The following is a 16,121-nucleotide window of genomic DNA, read 5'->3' on the forward strand; positions in this document are numbered from 1 at the left end:
ACTCTTCCTGGTCAACTACATTCATCCTTTTCAAAATGGAAAAATTAGGACACTTTACTTTAAAGGGCAGGTTTGGAGAAAAGAGTACATATCTTTCTAGGATTTCTTTATTGTTCTTTCCCAGTCTCAGTTACTTCTCTATCTTCTCCATACCTCAATTCACTTACAACCTCAATTCCCTCCACTCATGCATAACCCTGTCAATCCAACGTGTACACCTTCTGGGACAGATGCCCCCCAAAACCTCTTGCTCTTGACCAGCAACCCACTCCAGGCTCAGAACCCTTCCTGCTTCCACCCAACCTTGAGATTTGGGAAATCATTCCCCAGGATCAGAACCCTTTCTCTTCCACCTGAATCCGCTGCCTTTAGAGTCTGAAATCTCCTGACCCCTCTTCCCAAAATCAGACTCAGAAGAACCCTTCCCTCACACCTGGACCCCACTCCCTCTTACCAAGCCTCCCATAGTTCAGAGTCACTTCTCTTCCTCCCATCCATGTTTTGCCTAGAGAACAAGGAGCTGAGGCAGCAGACACAGACTGGCTGGATGAAGCTGGGAATATTGCAGGGGTTATAATCTGTTTTGAAGGGTCTAATTTGAATTACCATCACAGAAGCCTGTATTCCCTGCTCTGCACTTGCCCCCTTTGCTGCCAGCAGCCTACTTGCTGCTAGGCCTCCTGGTAGGGCTTCAGGCCTGCTAATTATCACACATCTTGCATGAAACTATGCATTTGGCAGCCCGGTCATGTCTCACTACAGACCCCCTCAAATGTCACGCTATAGAATTTTCAGTATTTTTTTCTATGGGCCATTAGTGGTCACTGTGACAGAGGAACTGCAGGCAGCAAAATGCTGCCTCTTCCACTGGTGCTGCTCCTTCTGCTGAATCCAAGCCAGCATGCAACCAGACATGCCAAACCCATGAAAAGAATGCAGAAATTGGGCTAGTTTTTGGCTTGTTGCTTGTTTGGCTTGGAGCTTGTTGCTTCTTTTTTTTTATCGGCTCCCAGCAAGGGGGGGGCAAGCAGGGGCAAAGGGGGGTGAGAGAGTCGGGGTGCATAGCGGGCCCACCACAGTCCCAGACTGCATGCTGGGGGGATCTAGTCACATAGAATGTTCGGGTTCTTAGGGATTGGCTTGTTTTGAAATGGGATTAGCTTGATTTTTGGCTTATTGTGAAAGTCGGGATGCTTATTTACCACATGAAAGTTGGCAACTGTTCATGCAGCAGTTGGAAAGAGGAGCCACAGGCTGATGCAGGAGTGCTCAATATCTGTAGATATGTAAATAGTTAAGGTGCCAGTGGATGGTGCTCAAGAATACATACAATAGTTCTTGGGTGTTGTAGGACCGATAAAACTTACCGCATGCTGCAAATGGCATCCACTAGCAGCTCTTTATTCAGCAACTAACAGAGGCATCTGCAGCCAGCTGCTCCAGCTCCCACCAGCAAGGGAGGTTAGTGAGAGAAGGTGGTCTAGGGCAAGAAGGAGGGAAGAGAGACTGGGTTAAGCAGGTAGGGGCAGAGGATGGAGGATAAAGACTAGGGCCAGGTCTACACTAGACTTAAATATGCATAACTATGCTGCTTGGGGGTGCAAAAAATCCACACCCCTGAGCGATGTAGCTATACTGACCTAACCCCCTGTATAGATAGGGCTATGTTGGTGGGAGACCTTCTCCAGTTGACATAACTAGTGTCTCTCATGAAGGTGGATTAACTACACCGACAGGAGAGCATCTTTACTTAAGTGCTGCAGCGGCGCCAATGCGGCATTTTAAATGTAGACCTGCCATAGGTAAGAGTGTGGGGAGCAGAACTGGCAGCAGAGGATTACAGGGAAAAACAAAAGGGGATAGGGCTTAAGTAGGGGAAGCCACTCTGTGTTCTCCTAACCTCCCAGAAGACATCCTCCCCAGGTTCAATCCATCAACCCCCTCCAAGCAACTTCACATCCTCTCCAGCCCAAACTCTCTCCAGCACTAGCTCTCCTGACCCTCACCACGCTGGCTCCCATGCCCTGCCACCTTCTTGTGAGGTGCAGGCTTCTGCTCTTTTTGCCCCCAACCCTTCCTGGGAGGAAGGTGGGTGAGGGAAGTGAGGTGTAGGAAAATTCCCTGTGTAGGAAATAGTGACACGTTTGCACTAAGGAGAAATATTGCATGCCATGTGTGATGTCACAACGTTTTACATAAGAGCAGGGGCAGATGGCCTTGCTGTGGCCAGCCCCAGACTAGGGAAAAGTGCCAGCTGTCATTGTAGGTCAAGGAAGACGCGGCACCTGCCAAAGAGGGGCGTGAAACAGTGCTAGCAGTTCCTTTCTTGTGGGCAGCAGGTGGTATAGCACCCTGCAGTACAGAGGCAGCAGCCACGCAGCGTATTGTGGCAGTAGTGTCTACAGTGTGGCTGACCGTAGTGAGGAGTCATAGCCCCGCTCTTTAACAGAGAGGGAAATGCCTCATTTGCCCTCTGTCCTGTGCCGCGAAGGAGGCGGGAATCTGGTAGGAAAGGCTAGGGAGGCACAGTTAGAGAGGATGGGAAGCAGCATGGCGGTCAGAGATACAACTCCTGGGGACAAGAGGGAGGGTCAGAGCGAAGCACGTGCATGGTCACAGAGGCAGCTGTGGCACTTCCTGATTTTCTGAGGGGAGTTGTTGGGTTAGTGTTAAGGGGGCCGTGTCCGTGGCGCTGTTGCTGCGATTTTCCCGGCCCAGGGGCGGTGCATCCTTGACCCTGGGAATTCATGGGGGCGCCGAGTAGCCTCCCTCCTGTTAGGCTGCTGGCCTGATTTCTCCCTCCCACCCTGAGGTGAATCCAGCGCCTCCTCGCGGGGGTGGGGGAGGCCTCGTGGCTCCCTCTTGCTGCGCGCGAGCGGCAACCGTTAACTCCCAACTCCCCATCTCGCCGCGCGCACACCCCAGCCCCGGCCACTCAGCACAGCCGCCGCCGGAGCCTGTGACACGCAGCGGCCCCGCCCCCACCGTGTCCTGGGAGGGGGCGTGACTGCGCCTCTGCCCCATCCAATCGGAGACGCGGTGGGGGGGGGGGGATATCCTGCTGTCGGACACCCCCTCCCCCGAGAGGTGCCCCTTCAAAATAACCTGGCGAGCCAGGGGCCGGCGTGTGTGAGGGGACGGGGCAGGGAGAGGCTTCGTACCGCCGGGGCTGCACAGTAATAAAGGGGCTTCCCGCTCGGCGCCGTGGGATGTTCCCAGCCGCCCTGCTGGGCTAGCGGGAGCGCAGCAGCCCCTTCAGGCAGCCGGAGAGAAGCCGCCGCTGCCCCTTCTCGTGGGACGGGGGCTGTCGCCTGTCCCCTCGCCCCGGCTGCGTGCGGCTGAGGGAGCCCGCGGGGATGACGCTGAGTGAGAAGCTGGATACGCAGGGAGTTGGGGGCGCTCCCGACGCTTCTGCTACCCTCTTGCCCGGCCCGGCGCTGCGGGAGCAGCAGGGCGCCCAGGCGGCGGCCGGGGAGCCGAGGCAAGAGAACCTAGAGGGGTGTCCAGGCGGCCAGTCCGCTCTGCTGATGGCGGGTCCCCCAGAGGGGCAGCAGGGGGTCGAGCCCCCTGAGGGCGGCTGGGGCTGGGTGGTGATGCTGGCCGCCATGTGGTGCAACGGTGCGGTGTTCGGCATCCAGAACTCGTGCGGCGTCCTCTTCGTCTCCATGCTGAGAGAGTTCGGCTCGCAGGACGACAAGCAGCTGGTGTTCAAGACAGGTGAGTGGGGAAGCTCCCCCTCCTCCGCCCTTTTCCGCCGTGCCCCGTCCTCGCCACTGCCACCTCTCTCCTCGCTGCGCCCCGCCACTACACGCGAACCCCTGTGTGCATGTGAGACGTCCCTGGCAGTCCCCAGGTTATGTGATGGTTAGTGACCACCTATGTGAGAATCAGTATCTGAGGGTGGGTCTGTGTACAGTGTTTGAGCAAAAAAGCTTCTTTCTTTAACGTGTTGTAAAAACCTAGTGTGGGCAGATAAGGTAAATGTGCAACTTGCCCTGTCTACACTAGGATTGTTAGTTGGCACATTATAAACACACCTTTTCCTTAGTGGAGACATAGAGATGTAATTTGGCAATTTGAATGTCCAAAAATATTCTTCCCTTGAAACAACAGGGAGCAAAATCTTCCATCTTCAGAAGGAGAGACATTGTACTTTCTGTCCTGGCTCTATAAAATGAGCCTTGGGAGAGGAGGTGTCTGTGTGAGAGGCAGCAGGGAGAAAATTGCTGGAGGAAGGTGTAGGTATCATAATTTAGACACTTGTCATTATCTTTATTGGAGATTTTTTTGCGTTAGGAAAAAATCTATTTCAAATTGTGCTTAGGTGAATGTTATAATTATTTCCCTCACCCTGGCTGATCTAGCAGTGGCAAAACCAACTGATAAATGAATCCAAAACAGTGTATAGCAGTATTTGAAGTATTTTGAGGTTAGGCTTAGGCCTTGTCTATACTGCAGGCACTACAGTGGCATAGCTACCAGAGGTAGACTTTTTTTGCTGTAGGAACACCAATTTCCCAAGCAATTTCCTCTCACAAGGTCAACAGAAGCATTCTTTCCTTGACCTCGCTGTGTCTGCACCCGGGATTGGGTTGGCATAGCTATGGTTCTCAGGAGGTGTAGATTTTTCACAACCTTGGGTGTCATAGCTGTGTCAACCTACATTTTAGGTGTGTAGACCAGGCCTCAGAGGTTGTAAAGGATTTTTTTCAAAAATTTAAATTATACCTGATATTGGACTCTGAGATATGCAGGATTTTCAGATGCAGGCTTACTAAAATCCCAAACGCAAACTTAATTTTAGTAAACACTGAAGAAATGCTAGTGTCAGACACCTCCAATCACATTCTTTCTTAAATCTGCTGTTACTAAACTGAAATGCTCTATATAGAAATATGTGCTTTAAAAAAATACTTGAAAGAATAATTGCTTCAAATGAATGTTGGGTTCCTGAGGAATCCCAGTGCTATAACATCACAAACTGAACACACGCAGTCTTCTATTCCGACTGTAATGAAATCTGTAGTTGTTTTTGGAATGTCCTTTAAAAGAGAGATCAGTGATAACGTTTCTTGCTTAAATTACCAATGTTGTTACTCTGCTTTACTAAAATAAGTTTTAGCTAATGTAGTAAGAGTCCCACTGAGGAGCAAGCCCTTCAGAATATTCTTGCTGGGTAGAGAGACCACATGGATCTCTGGCTGAAAGAATTGGCAGTGGTCTGGCTCTCTTGACTTTAGGATTATTTGGGACCAAAACTGGGATGGAGGGAGAGACACGCTTGTATACCCTCCCTTCCACTTTTTTCTTCCTGACTTCAGCATTTAAAAGAAGAAAGCTTTGTGCTAAAACTCATTTGCCTCAATTTTCTTAGCATAGTCTGAAGTGAGTAGGAAAGGCTTGGGGAGTCCAATTAGAAAAGTGCCAGCAGTGAAATGTGAGTTTTAGAATTGAAGCCTAGCCTCCTACTTCTCAGGCCAGCAGTAGTAGGGTGTGAGAATAGGAAGAATTCTGGATATCAAGATCTGACTACACAATGGAGACTATACCAGGATAACCCCTTACGTTGGTATGTCTACACTGCAGTTAGACACCTGCTGCTAGCCTGTGCCAACTGACTGGGGCTTGCAGGGCTTGGGCTGTAGGGCGGTTTAATTGCAGTATAGATGTTTGGACTTGGGCTGCAGTCTAGGGCTCTGGGACCCTCCCACCTTACAGGGTCCTAGAGCCTAGGCTCCAGCCCAAGCCCAAATGTCTACACCACAGTTAAACAGCTCCACAGCCTGAGCCCTGTGAGCCCAAGTCATCTGGCATGGGCCAGCCCACAATTTTTTTTTTTTTAATTGCCATGTAGATGCAGTCTACGCAGATGGAAGACTTTTTTTGTTTGTTTGGTGGAGGAATACCATTTCCCCCAAACAGTGGTAGCTACATCAACAGAAGTCTTCTTCCTTCAGAATAGCAGTGTCTACACTGGATATTAGGTCAGCATAACTAGATTGGTCAGGGATGTGTTTTTTTTTCCCCCACCCCTCATAACGTAGCTGTGTTGATCTAACTTTTAAGTGTAGGCCTGGCCTCAGAGGAAGTCAGCACAACCAAGCTGATGCAGCATCCAGATTGCCATGGAAGGGAACTGGAGTCAGGAAAGGCAGATTGCGTTTAAAAGACAGCTTGGGAAAGGGGAAGAGTAACCAAAGAATAAAAATAGTTCCTCTTTTTTAAAAGGATGGAGAAAATTTAGAATGCTCAGACTATGCAAATGTGTACAATATCTAATCACTCTATATAAGAGACTAGATAAAGTGTAATTCTAAGATAGCATTTAGAAGCTGAGCCTATGGGTAGGTCCTTATGGAGTCTGTGACTGTGGAATTTGCTATGGAATTCAGCCCTTCCCACAGAATTGTGCTCCAGAATCTCAACTCTTACTTTAATAAAAAAAAAATAAAAATCTAGCCCTTATAGTTTCGAAGATAACTTTGAGAATGTGAACTGTGCAACCCAATGCCTGTCTGAGTTTGCAAAGAACCTGAAACAATGGTTCTAAGAGATGTGAACATCCCAAATCATCTCATTTGGCACCTCATGGACTCTGATTGTGTGGCTGTAGAATCTAGCATTTTTCCAAGATTCTACAGAATCAAGCACTTTTGCTGCTACTGGGCACCCAACATTTTATGTTGTCTCCCTGCCATGCTGGGACATGTCAACAGCTGCTGCTTGCTCTGCACCTTTTCCCACAAAGGCGAATTAAACGGATTATAGTGCTACCTTACTGTTTCATAGAACCAGGCAAGGGTGGTTGGGTGATGTATGTGCCAAGGAGCCAGAGCTTGAGTTTAGTTTGCAGCCAGGGAGTGAAAGGAGCCAATACTGCAGGCTGGCCAGTTAGGCTGCCTAGAGAATACAGCAGCAGCTGAGGCCTGAGGAGGTAAGAAGATGAACAGATCAACTTTCCCCCAGAATTTAGGAGCCTTACCTGCAAAATTTTGTTCCATTGTGCCATAGTTTACATGCACCCTGCTTATAGGGATCAAGAACCTTTCTTAAAGGGACATTGTTAGACTTCACACTTCTGATTAAAAGTATGCTAGGTACATAATTTTCAAGTAATACCCATTGTTACTATGATTTGAAAGATACTGGTGAAAGTCTTTCAGGTTTTTTTTAGTATTCAGTGATTTTTTTTTTTTCATACAGCACTTTTGTTGTTTTCCTTGTATAATCAGTCATTTTCTCCCTCTGTGTAAAGATCCTTTATAAGCATCAGCGAGATGCAGAAAAATATTATACATTTTCTTTTAAAAATAAAATCAGGGCATACTGTTTAAAGGACACTCTATCAGACAGGAATTTTACAAATACTATTCCATTTAAAAATGCAAGTTGATAGTATCCTTTAAAACACTCTTTTAAAATAAATCCTTTTCTTCTCCTTGGAAATTGTATGTTATCTGTATGTGGAATGGAAAAGGGGAATGGTAATGGAATATGGAGGCTCTTAATGCTTAGTCTGTAGTTCAGATCTTTTGCAGGTCTGTAGTGATAAAAAGCAATTATCTGATGGTTGTTGCTTGTCATAAGTCAAAGGAGTGGAGGATACCAGTCCATGTTGCATTATAAGAGAACACCATTTGGTACCTGTGCTAACATTCATCATAGAGAGATTTGCAAGGTGAATTACCCAGTCACATCTAGGTCTTGTCTACATTAGTGAAATTTGACATGCTAACAACTGTTGGAACCTGAAACATACCATGTATCTGCACGGGTGTGCTGTACTTGCTCTGAAAAGACCAACAGTGACATCTGTCACCATGTTGATCAGCACTGGCAGGTTCAGTGCCAGCATAGACAGCAGTGACTGGCATAAGAGTTTCACTGATCTAATTAGTCCTTCCGTGACCATCCACAGTGTATTGGGCGCTGCTTCTGTAGCTTAGCTTGTCCATCTTCTGGTCCAAGGGCAAGATTTCTGAAATCCTTCACTTATACAAATAGCTCTGCACACCCTCTAGATCTCAGTGTGCACTATTTATGAATAGTATTGACTTCTTTGCGACTGCTGTGTGTTAACAAGTCCACCTTAGAATATGTCTCAGAAGAAGACAACATTGTATAAGCGTTCTGCCAGCTGGCCTAAGGCAATGATCCAGGTGCTGGTAAATATCTACCTTAGGCAGGCTCTGTAAGCTGTAACATCCTGGTGTACGGCTTTGTGGCTGAACAATTGCACACCTATGGAGGCTGAGATAATGGTGGACAACATCCAGACACTTGAAAATGGGCTGTTGAGGGACCAGCAGGATGGGGAGGAGAATTCTGTCTCCATTGGCCTCTCTGAACTGGGGCCCAGTGATACCTGATAATCTGAAGAGGTCTTGGAATGACTGCAGAGACTTGCAGGCTGGAGAGGACAATGACCCTGGAGGCCAGGGGACATCTACACAAGGTAACTATTTCACTGATCAGAGTTGGTTTTGTATGCTAGGGGGACAGTTTTCTGGAATCTAATGAAGACTGGAAGTCTCCCCTCCAGTAAAATTTGGCTTCAGTGCCACGGGTGCAAGGAGCAGGTCCTCTTTTTCAAATGCCAGAATATAGAAAATCTCAGGAGAATTGTGTTGTAATAGGTTATGTATTTGGCATGAAGTCTGAGGCTGTGCATTACATTGTACCATTACAATTGTACCAATAAAGTAGACCAGTGTACCCATACAGCAATCTGGTTTTATCTTACTGAAATTGTGTTTTAATCCTGCCTTTCTGCTTAATGTATGAAATAAAGGCATGTACATATGTGAGGATAAAATAGTTTCTCTACCACAGGAATTAGCTAGGAATCGTAGCTATGCCCAACCAGCGAATGCAGGAGGGCAATCCTATAAAGAGAACTGTTAAGCTTGGCCTAACTTTTTCCCCTGTCACCTGTAATAATCTCAAAAAAATGTTTTGTTAAACAAGTGCAATATCTTGTCAATCAAATTAGTGAGTAATGTTAACTCTCACCTGTGCTCACAAAGAAATTTGTCAAGTATCAGAGGGTTAGCCGTGTTTGTTGCTTTTTACAGATCCAGACTAAGAGTCCTGTGGCACCTTTATAGACCAGGGGTCAGCAACCTTTCAGAAGTGGTGTGCCGAGTCTTCATTTATTCACTGTAATTCAAGGTTTCGCGTGCCAGTAATACATTTTAACATTTTTAGAAGGTCTCTTTCTATAAGTCTATAATATATAACTAAACTATTGTTGTATGTAAAGTAAATAAGGTTTTTAAAATGTTTAAGAAGCTTCATTTAAAATTAAATTAAAATACAAAGACCCCCAGACCGGTGGCCAGACCCGGGCAGTGTGAGTGCCACTGAAAATCAGCTCGCGTGCTGCCTTCGGCACGCGTGCCATAGGTTGCCTACCCCTGTTATAGACTAACAGATGTATTGGGTATTCACCCACGAAAGCTTATGCTCCACTTCGTCAGATGAATGTAGTGGAAATTTCCAGGGGCAGGTATAAATATGCAGGCAAGAATCAGTCTAGAGATAACGAGGTTAGTTCAATCAGGGAGGATGAGGTCCTCTTCTAGCAGCTACCTCAACTGCTAGAAGAGGACCTCATCCTCCCTGATTGAACTAACCTCGTTATCTCTAGACTGATTCTTGCCTGCATATTTATACCTGCCCCTGGAAATTTCCACTACATTCATCTGACGAAGTGGGTATTCACCCACGAAAGCTTATGCTCCAATACGTCTGTTAGTCTATAAGGTGCCACAGGACTCTTTGTCGCTTTTTAAAGAAATTTGTCTCTCTCCAGTTCTGGAGCATGTCCTCTGCACTAATCATTGAAAGTAACTCATCTGCAAACTTGTCAACCGTACACCTGCTTGCTTGAATGGGTCTCTCCCTTTCCTTGCTAGAACTTGTATCACATATTTCCCCCCCCCCCCCCCCCCGGTGCCTGTTAACTGGCAACAAGTAATTCTCGTTTAGCCCATTGGTAGTGTGCATGTGTTCCAACCCTGCTCTGTATGCAGTTTTCCATCTCCCTCAAATCCTGTGCTTTGAGCTAATGTGAAATTTTGGAGATTTCAAGGGTTTCTTTACCATTTTGAATCACAGGACTGAATATCTTGTAATAAGGCACTGAAATTTGAAAGTAAACTATTTTTATTGTATTTCTTGGTATTCCAAGGACTGTCATAAATCCAATATTCTTTTACTTTTTCCCTCATTTCAGAGACCACTTCTGCAACAAGGGTGTAAGTGGGAAATGCTGGCATGTTACATAGAAGGACTTGGGAGCACAAGTGACAGAGTGTTTGGCAAATTGAAGGACAAGGAGATGAGCCAAAAGAAGATCTGTTCCTCAGCCTTCAGAGGGATGTGAAAAGAGACTGACAGAATTTAAGTTCAAGGATGAAAATTCTACCATTTTTGACTGCCGCGGCAGACCTAGATAGGCAGAGAGCAGAGGCGTAGCGAGCGCCCTCCGTACCTTCCGACCGGAGGGGGCCCCGCAAGGAAGGGGGCCCCTAAAAGTGGCAAAATAAATACCGCATTCCAGTTTCTGCATTGTAAGGGGCCCCGCCCGGACATATGTTTGGAGGGGGCTACCGTTCGGAGGGGGGCACGTTCTTTGTTGCTACGGCCCTGGCAGAGAGAATCCATTATGGACTCCATATATCCTGATACAGTAATGGGGGACTGCAAGAGCTCTACTGTAAGGGGGTACATGCAACATCAAAGGCAGCTTGGTCAGTTAACCCATTCATGGGTCCCTGCACCTGTTCAGTATGTTCAGTATTCTTGGCATAGTGCTGAGATATAGGACAGGAGAAGCTCTTATTGAACTGCACAATATTCACCTGCTCTTTCCTGTAAGGCCCCAAACACTCCATTCCTGCCTATAAGATGGACATTAATTTCATGCCTCAGTAGCCCAGAAAACAGAATAGAGTTGGTTACTGTAGATGGCCTGCATGTTTAAGAGAAATAATGCCAAATCAATTTTAAGTACAAGTGTACTTTTTTTTTTTTTTTCCTTTTGAAGACCAAAACTATTTCATTAATCCATTACCTTCCTCAACCAAAACTATAAATTCAGAAAAATACTTCTGTTTCATGAGGTCAAAGCTTATGTGGGAAAATATATTTAGTAGCATAAAATGCATAATTAAATGTTAGCTACTTAACTGCCTCAGTGAAGTCCATACCCCCCAATGTGTTCTGTGGAAGGGTTTAAGTGTGTTAACCATTGTCTTACCGTTGTAACATTGTGGTTCACTGTTTGTAACAAGAGTAGGCTTGTGTAACTTTATGGGAACAACTACCATAAAACCCTTTTAACCATTTATTAAATACATAATGTAAAAACTTGTCCGTCTGACATTGACATTAAGGTAATGGAGTAGCTGATATGGAACTCAATTAATAATGAATTAAAGGAGGGTAATATAGTTAATTCCAATTACTATGGGTTCATGGAAAGTAAGTCCTATCAAACTATCAACCAAATTTTTAATGGCATCAAAAAGTTAAAGGTAATAGCATTGATCCAATCTATTTAGACTTCTGTCAGGTGTTTGACATGGTGCTGCATGACATTTTTGATTTTAAACAAATTGGGATACAAAATTAACATGGCACACATTAATGGATTAAAAACTGGCTAACTGATCTGTCACAAAATGTCATTAACGGAATCATCATTGAACGAGTGAGTTTCTAGTGGGGCCATGCAGGGATGGTTCTTGGCTCTATGCTATTTAACATCTAACATACTTTTATCTGTGACCTGCAAGAATACTTAAAATAATCACTGATAAAGTTTGCAAATGACAAGCAATCGGTGTGTGTGTGTGTGTGTGTGTGTGTGTGTGTGTGTGTGTGTGTTAAATCATCATCTCATTAACATTTTTTTAGTCCCCTCTAATTTTGCAATCTCCTTCTAGACCTGATGTGATTAGTATTCTATTCCATGTGATGTTTTCTTCATCTCATTCCTTATGCATCCTAATACCTTGTTTGCTTTTATTTTTTAAAATCACCATTGAGCAGAGATCTTCATTGAGCTGTCTATAGTCAGGCCTAGGTGCATTTTATGAGTTGATAGCTAATTTAGAACCCTGTAAGCTGTATGAGCAGTTAAAATGTCTTCCTCCTATGTGACTGACTTTGCATTTATCAACTATTTGTATTAGTATAGTGCCTAGGAGCCCTAATAATTATTTCCATTTTCCAAATTCAGTTGGAGTGTGGAAAGTGAAGCAGAGAGAGCTAGCAACTTGTCAGACCTCACATACTGTAGCAAATAACTGGCAAAATGGGGAATAATGCTTTCTTGACACATCCTGATTCCAACCAAGCTGCTTCTATAAGAGTTCCAGTGCCTAACCACTGTTGTAAATCACTATCTATGCTAATATCTATTTAATTCTATATGAAGCAGCATATCAATACATCATATTCCATAAGTATTAAAGGTGTTTTCCCCCCATGTTTGCTGATCACCTTGGCCACCTGTATGATCCCATAGAGGTGTGCTTTAACGCAGGATAAAATATTGACATCAGCAGAATACTCAAAACAACCTGGAGTCCTGAAACTTCCTTTTAGTATAGTGCAGAAAGAATTAAAAACTACTATATACAGATTCACCAAATGATGACTACAAAATACTACATACTTGGGGGGGAGGGCGCTGGGGGGGGGCTTGTCCATGAACTTTTTTATCTTTATCTGCAAACTATTAAGTATTAACTGTAATAAAAGGTAAATGGGTTTCTCACTACTACTCAATGCATTACATTGAATATTAAGGGTCCAAACCGTACAAATAAAATGCATGCATTGACTGGTACAAATTCACTAAAATCTGACCCTTAACAGCACTATGAGCCACTATTGCAAACCCTGAGATGAGGAGAGCTATGTACCAGCAACTCCTGTTAAAGGTGTTGAGCCCTCACAATTCCCAGTAACTCAAGAGAGGTTTAAAAAATGTAGAGGTGTAAAATTGTTGAACTGTAATTGATAGACACTGAGGGAAGGCACTTAATCTTTATGGTCCTTTCTATGCTACAGTTACAAATGTCAACACATTATAACAATTTGATTTTTGCATGTGTAGATTGGAGCAGTCTGTTATATCACTAGGCATAGCTGTGTTGTAATTGTAGTGCAGATGGGGGTCCAAAATGATAGATATCTAAATAGGCTTCCAGACTAGTACATTGTGCTAGTAATGTACCAAACTGGTAAGTTCAGGTGACATTTTAAACTGGTGGATGAGGCTAACGCACACCGTGTGTGTGTGTGTGTGTGTGTGTGTGTGTGTGTGTGTGTATGTATAATATATATAAATTTAATTTTTGGTATGGGGTGGAGAGAAAGAGATGGGGCACTTGAGTTGGCAATGTGATCCTCCTTCATTGGAAGTGTTGTCATTTTTCTTCAAAGCAAATAGGATTAGATCCAAGAAACTAAACAGCTGCAGTACATATTTTGGAAGGTCAGTAGGGAAAACCTATAATGGAGAGGTTTTAAAATTTCTTCTGTTGAGCCATTTGAAGAGAGATCATACTCGGATTCCTTTTAAATTTTTTAAAATATTGTTTCTTCCCGCTTCTAAAATCCAAATCATGAAACTTGGGTTCTCTTCTGTTTCATATTGGACTTTTTTGTTTGTTGCTGAAGTAATGGCTTTGGCCCCTTATACTTTCTATTTTTAAGCGTGCACTCATGGGGATAGCTATTTTTGAGAGCATATCTAAAGGTATTCAGTATATTTGCACAGGAAGCTTTTTTTTCAGTGAATCTCTCATAAGATTTTTTTCTTATTCTCAAACCAGAGTCTATTAAAGTTGTTTATATAATTAGGGCTTTAAAATCGTCAGTGGAAAACTTAACACTGAACTCCAGAGTTAAAAGAAATTAAATCTCCATATTTATAATTTCTGTAACTGCTGGGTGCATGCAGTAGTTTGGAAAATTAAATCAGCCCTAAGAAGTTTTCTGGCGGCTTGAATAAAATGTATAAGCCTGAGATGTGTGTTTTTAATCCTATCAAAACAATCCTAATTCTCACAAATTGAAGTGCAGGTTGCCAACAACTTTATACCTCTATGCTTTTTAAAATCTCATAGACCAAGTACAGCAGTTTAATGAACCTATATACTTTCACACAGTGAGATAGCTGACCCTTAAAAGGGGGGGGGGGTACACAGAGTCAGCTAGCTGTAGTGGGAAGGGAGGGATAGGATGCCGTGTAGAAGACTGACAAGGGCAGTATTAGGCTGTGTATCCACAGTCAGTCTTACTCAGTATGCCTTTCCTCTGCTGTTTAGGGTTTTTTTTTTTTTTTTAAACGCTGGCAAGTGCCACATTGTATGCTGTTAATGCTACCCCTGAGATGTAGAATAGTTTTCTTTATATTTAAATATATTTATAGCATGCCTCTCGAAATGCCCCTCATTTCAAGTGATCTCATTCATCTTATTCTCAAAGTTACCAGTACCACAAACTTCTTGTCCTTGACTTTTCACTTCTAAAAATATTTACAACAGAAATAAGATTTAAAAGATATAGTTATACACTGAAGGAATGAGCCCCATGTCAGTGGGAGTTTCCTGCATGAATAACTTTTTTGTGTTCCTTGTCATGTGAAAGATTCAAAATATTTCACATTTGGGCCGTAGTAGGTTGAGAGCTGTGTTACAGCAAACTAACATTTTACTTGGCTTTTAAGTAAATCTAATGCATTTTTATTGAAACCTTTAAATTTTTTTAATAAGAAACATGTTTCTGATTTTCTCTGAGGAAAATGGGTGTAATGTACTATGTCAACTCTGCTTGTTGTACCCCAAGACTTCTGCTTGTTTTCCAAGCTGATGCTATAGTGCATTACTGAGGGACCCATAGATACCCAGTTAGCAGGAGTGATCAGTGCACACAATTCCTCCACAGAGATCCCACCCTTGCTGGTCTGGTACCAAGCTCAAAGTCTGATACTGTTTTTCCATTAGATTGTCATTTGTGATTTCAGTTTCTACTGCTTGTTGTAGATGTTAGTGATCACAAATGTTCTTTGACCTTTATGTGATTTCTGTATTGTGCAATTGTATAATATACACCCTAACTTGCTACATTAAAAAAACTGTAGCAAAATCAATAGAAGAGGGCTTATTCTTAAATCCTTTTAGCTGAACATACTTTCAGTACATTATCAAAATACCTTGAAGTAAATATTTGTTTACTGATTTGATTCTTTTAGTGAGCACTACATTTAGATATTTTTAAAAAATGAACACTCACAAGAAGCATTTAAAATCTACTAATGTGACAATTGCGAAGTAATATTCTTTACCCTATGTATAAAAATTATATGGTATATCTGTGCTGATAACTCCTCAACTGGAGTATTGCAGCCAAGTCTGGGTGCCACATTTCAGGAAAGGTCCAGAGGAGAGCACAAAAATGATTAAAGGCCTAGAAAACAACCTATAAGGAAAGACTGAAAAAAATTGGTTTGTTTAGTGTGGAGAAGATAGCTGAAAACTGTTACGTTCCTCCTCAGTCATGTAAAAGGTTGTTACAAGGAGGAGGGTGAAAATTGTTCTCCTTAACCTCTGAGGATAGGACAAGAAGCAACGGGCTTAAATTACAGCCAGGGAGGTTTAGGTTGGACAGTAGGAAAAAATTCCTGACTGTCAGGGTAATTAAGCACTGGACAAATTGCCTAGGGAGGATGTGGAATCTCCATCATTAGAGGTTTTTAAGAACATGTGGGCAAACTTTTTTGGCCAAGGGCCACATCTGGGAGTAGAAATTGTATGGTGGGCCATGAATGCTCACAAAATTGGGGTTGTGGTGCGGGAGGGGGTGCTGGGTGGGGGAGTGGGGCGCGTGGTGGTGGTGAGGGCTCTGGAGTGGGGCTGGGGAAGAGGAGTTTGGGGTATAGGAGGGTGCTCTGGACTGGGATTGACGGGTTTGGAGGGTGGGAGGGGGATCAGAGTTGGTGCAGGGGATTGGGGTATGAGGGGAGGCTCAGGGGTGCAGGCTCCGGGCGGTGCTTACCTCAAGCGACTCCTGAAAGCAATGGCATGTCCCTTCTCCGGCTCCTA

The 16,121-nt window shown here is 44.0% G+C and overlaps 1 protein-coding gene across 1 annotated transcript in view; it reads left to right on the forward strand.

Annotated features, from left to right (window-relative positions):
- The first annotated feature begins 3,356 nt into the window (after positions 1-3,356).
- SLC16A10 (solute carrier family 16 member 10) overlaps positions 3,357-16,121 on the forward strand; it is a 154,378-nt gene continuing 141,613 nt past the window's right edge. Inside the window, exon 1 of the mRNA XM_065401204.1 lies at positions 3,357-3,717. Coding sequence (XP_065257276.1) covers positions 3,357-3,717 — 361 coding nt within the window. The remainder of the gene's footprint in view (positions 3,718-16,121) is intronic.

Source organism: Emys orbicularis, chromosome 3 (genome assembly GCF_028017835.1).
Source record: "Emys orbicularis isolate rEmyOrb1 chromosome 3, rEmyOrb1.hap1, whole genome shotgun sequence".
NCBI lineage: Eukaryota > Metazoa > Chordata > Testudines > Emydidae > Emys > Emys orbicularis.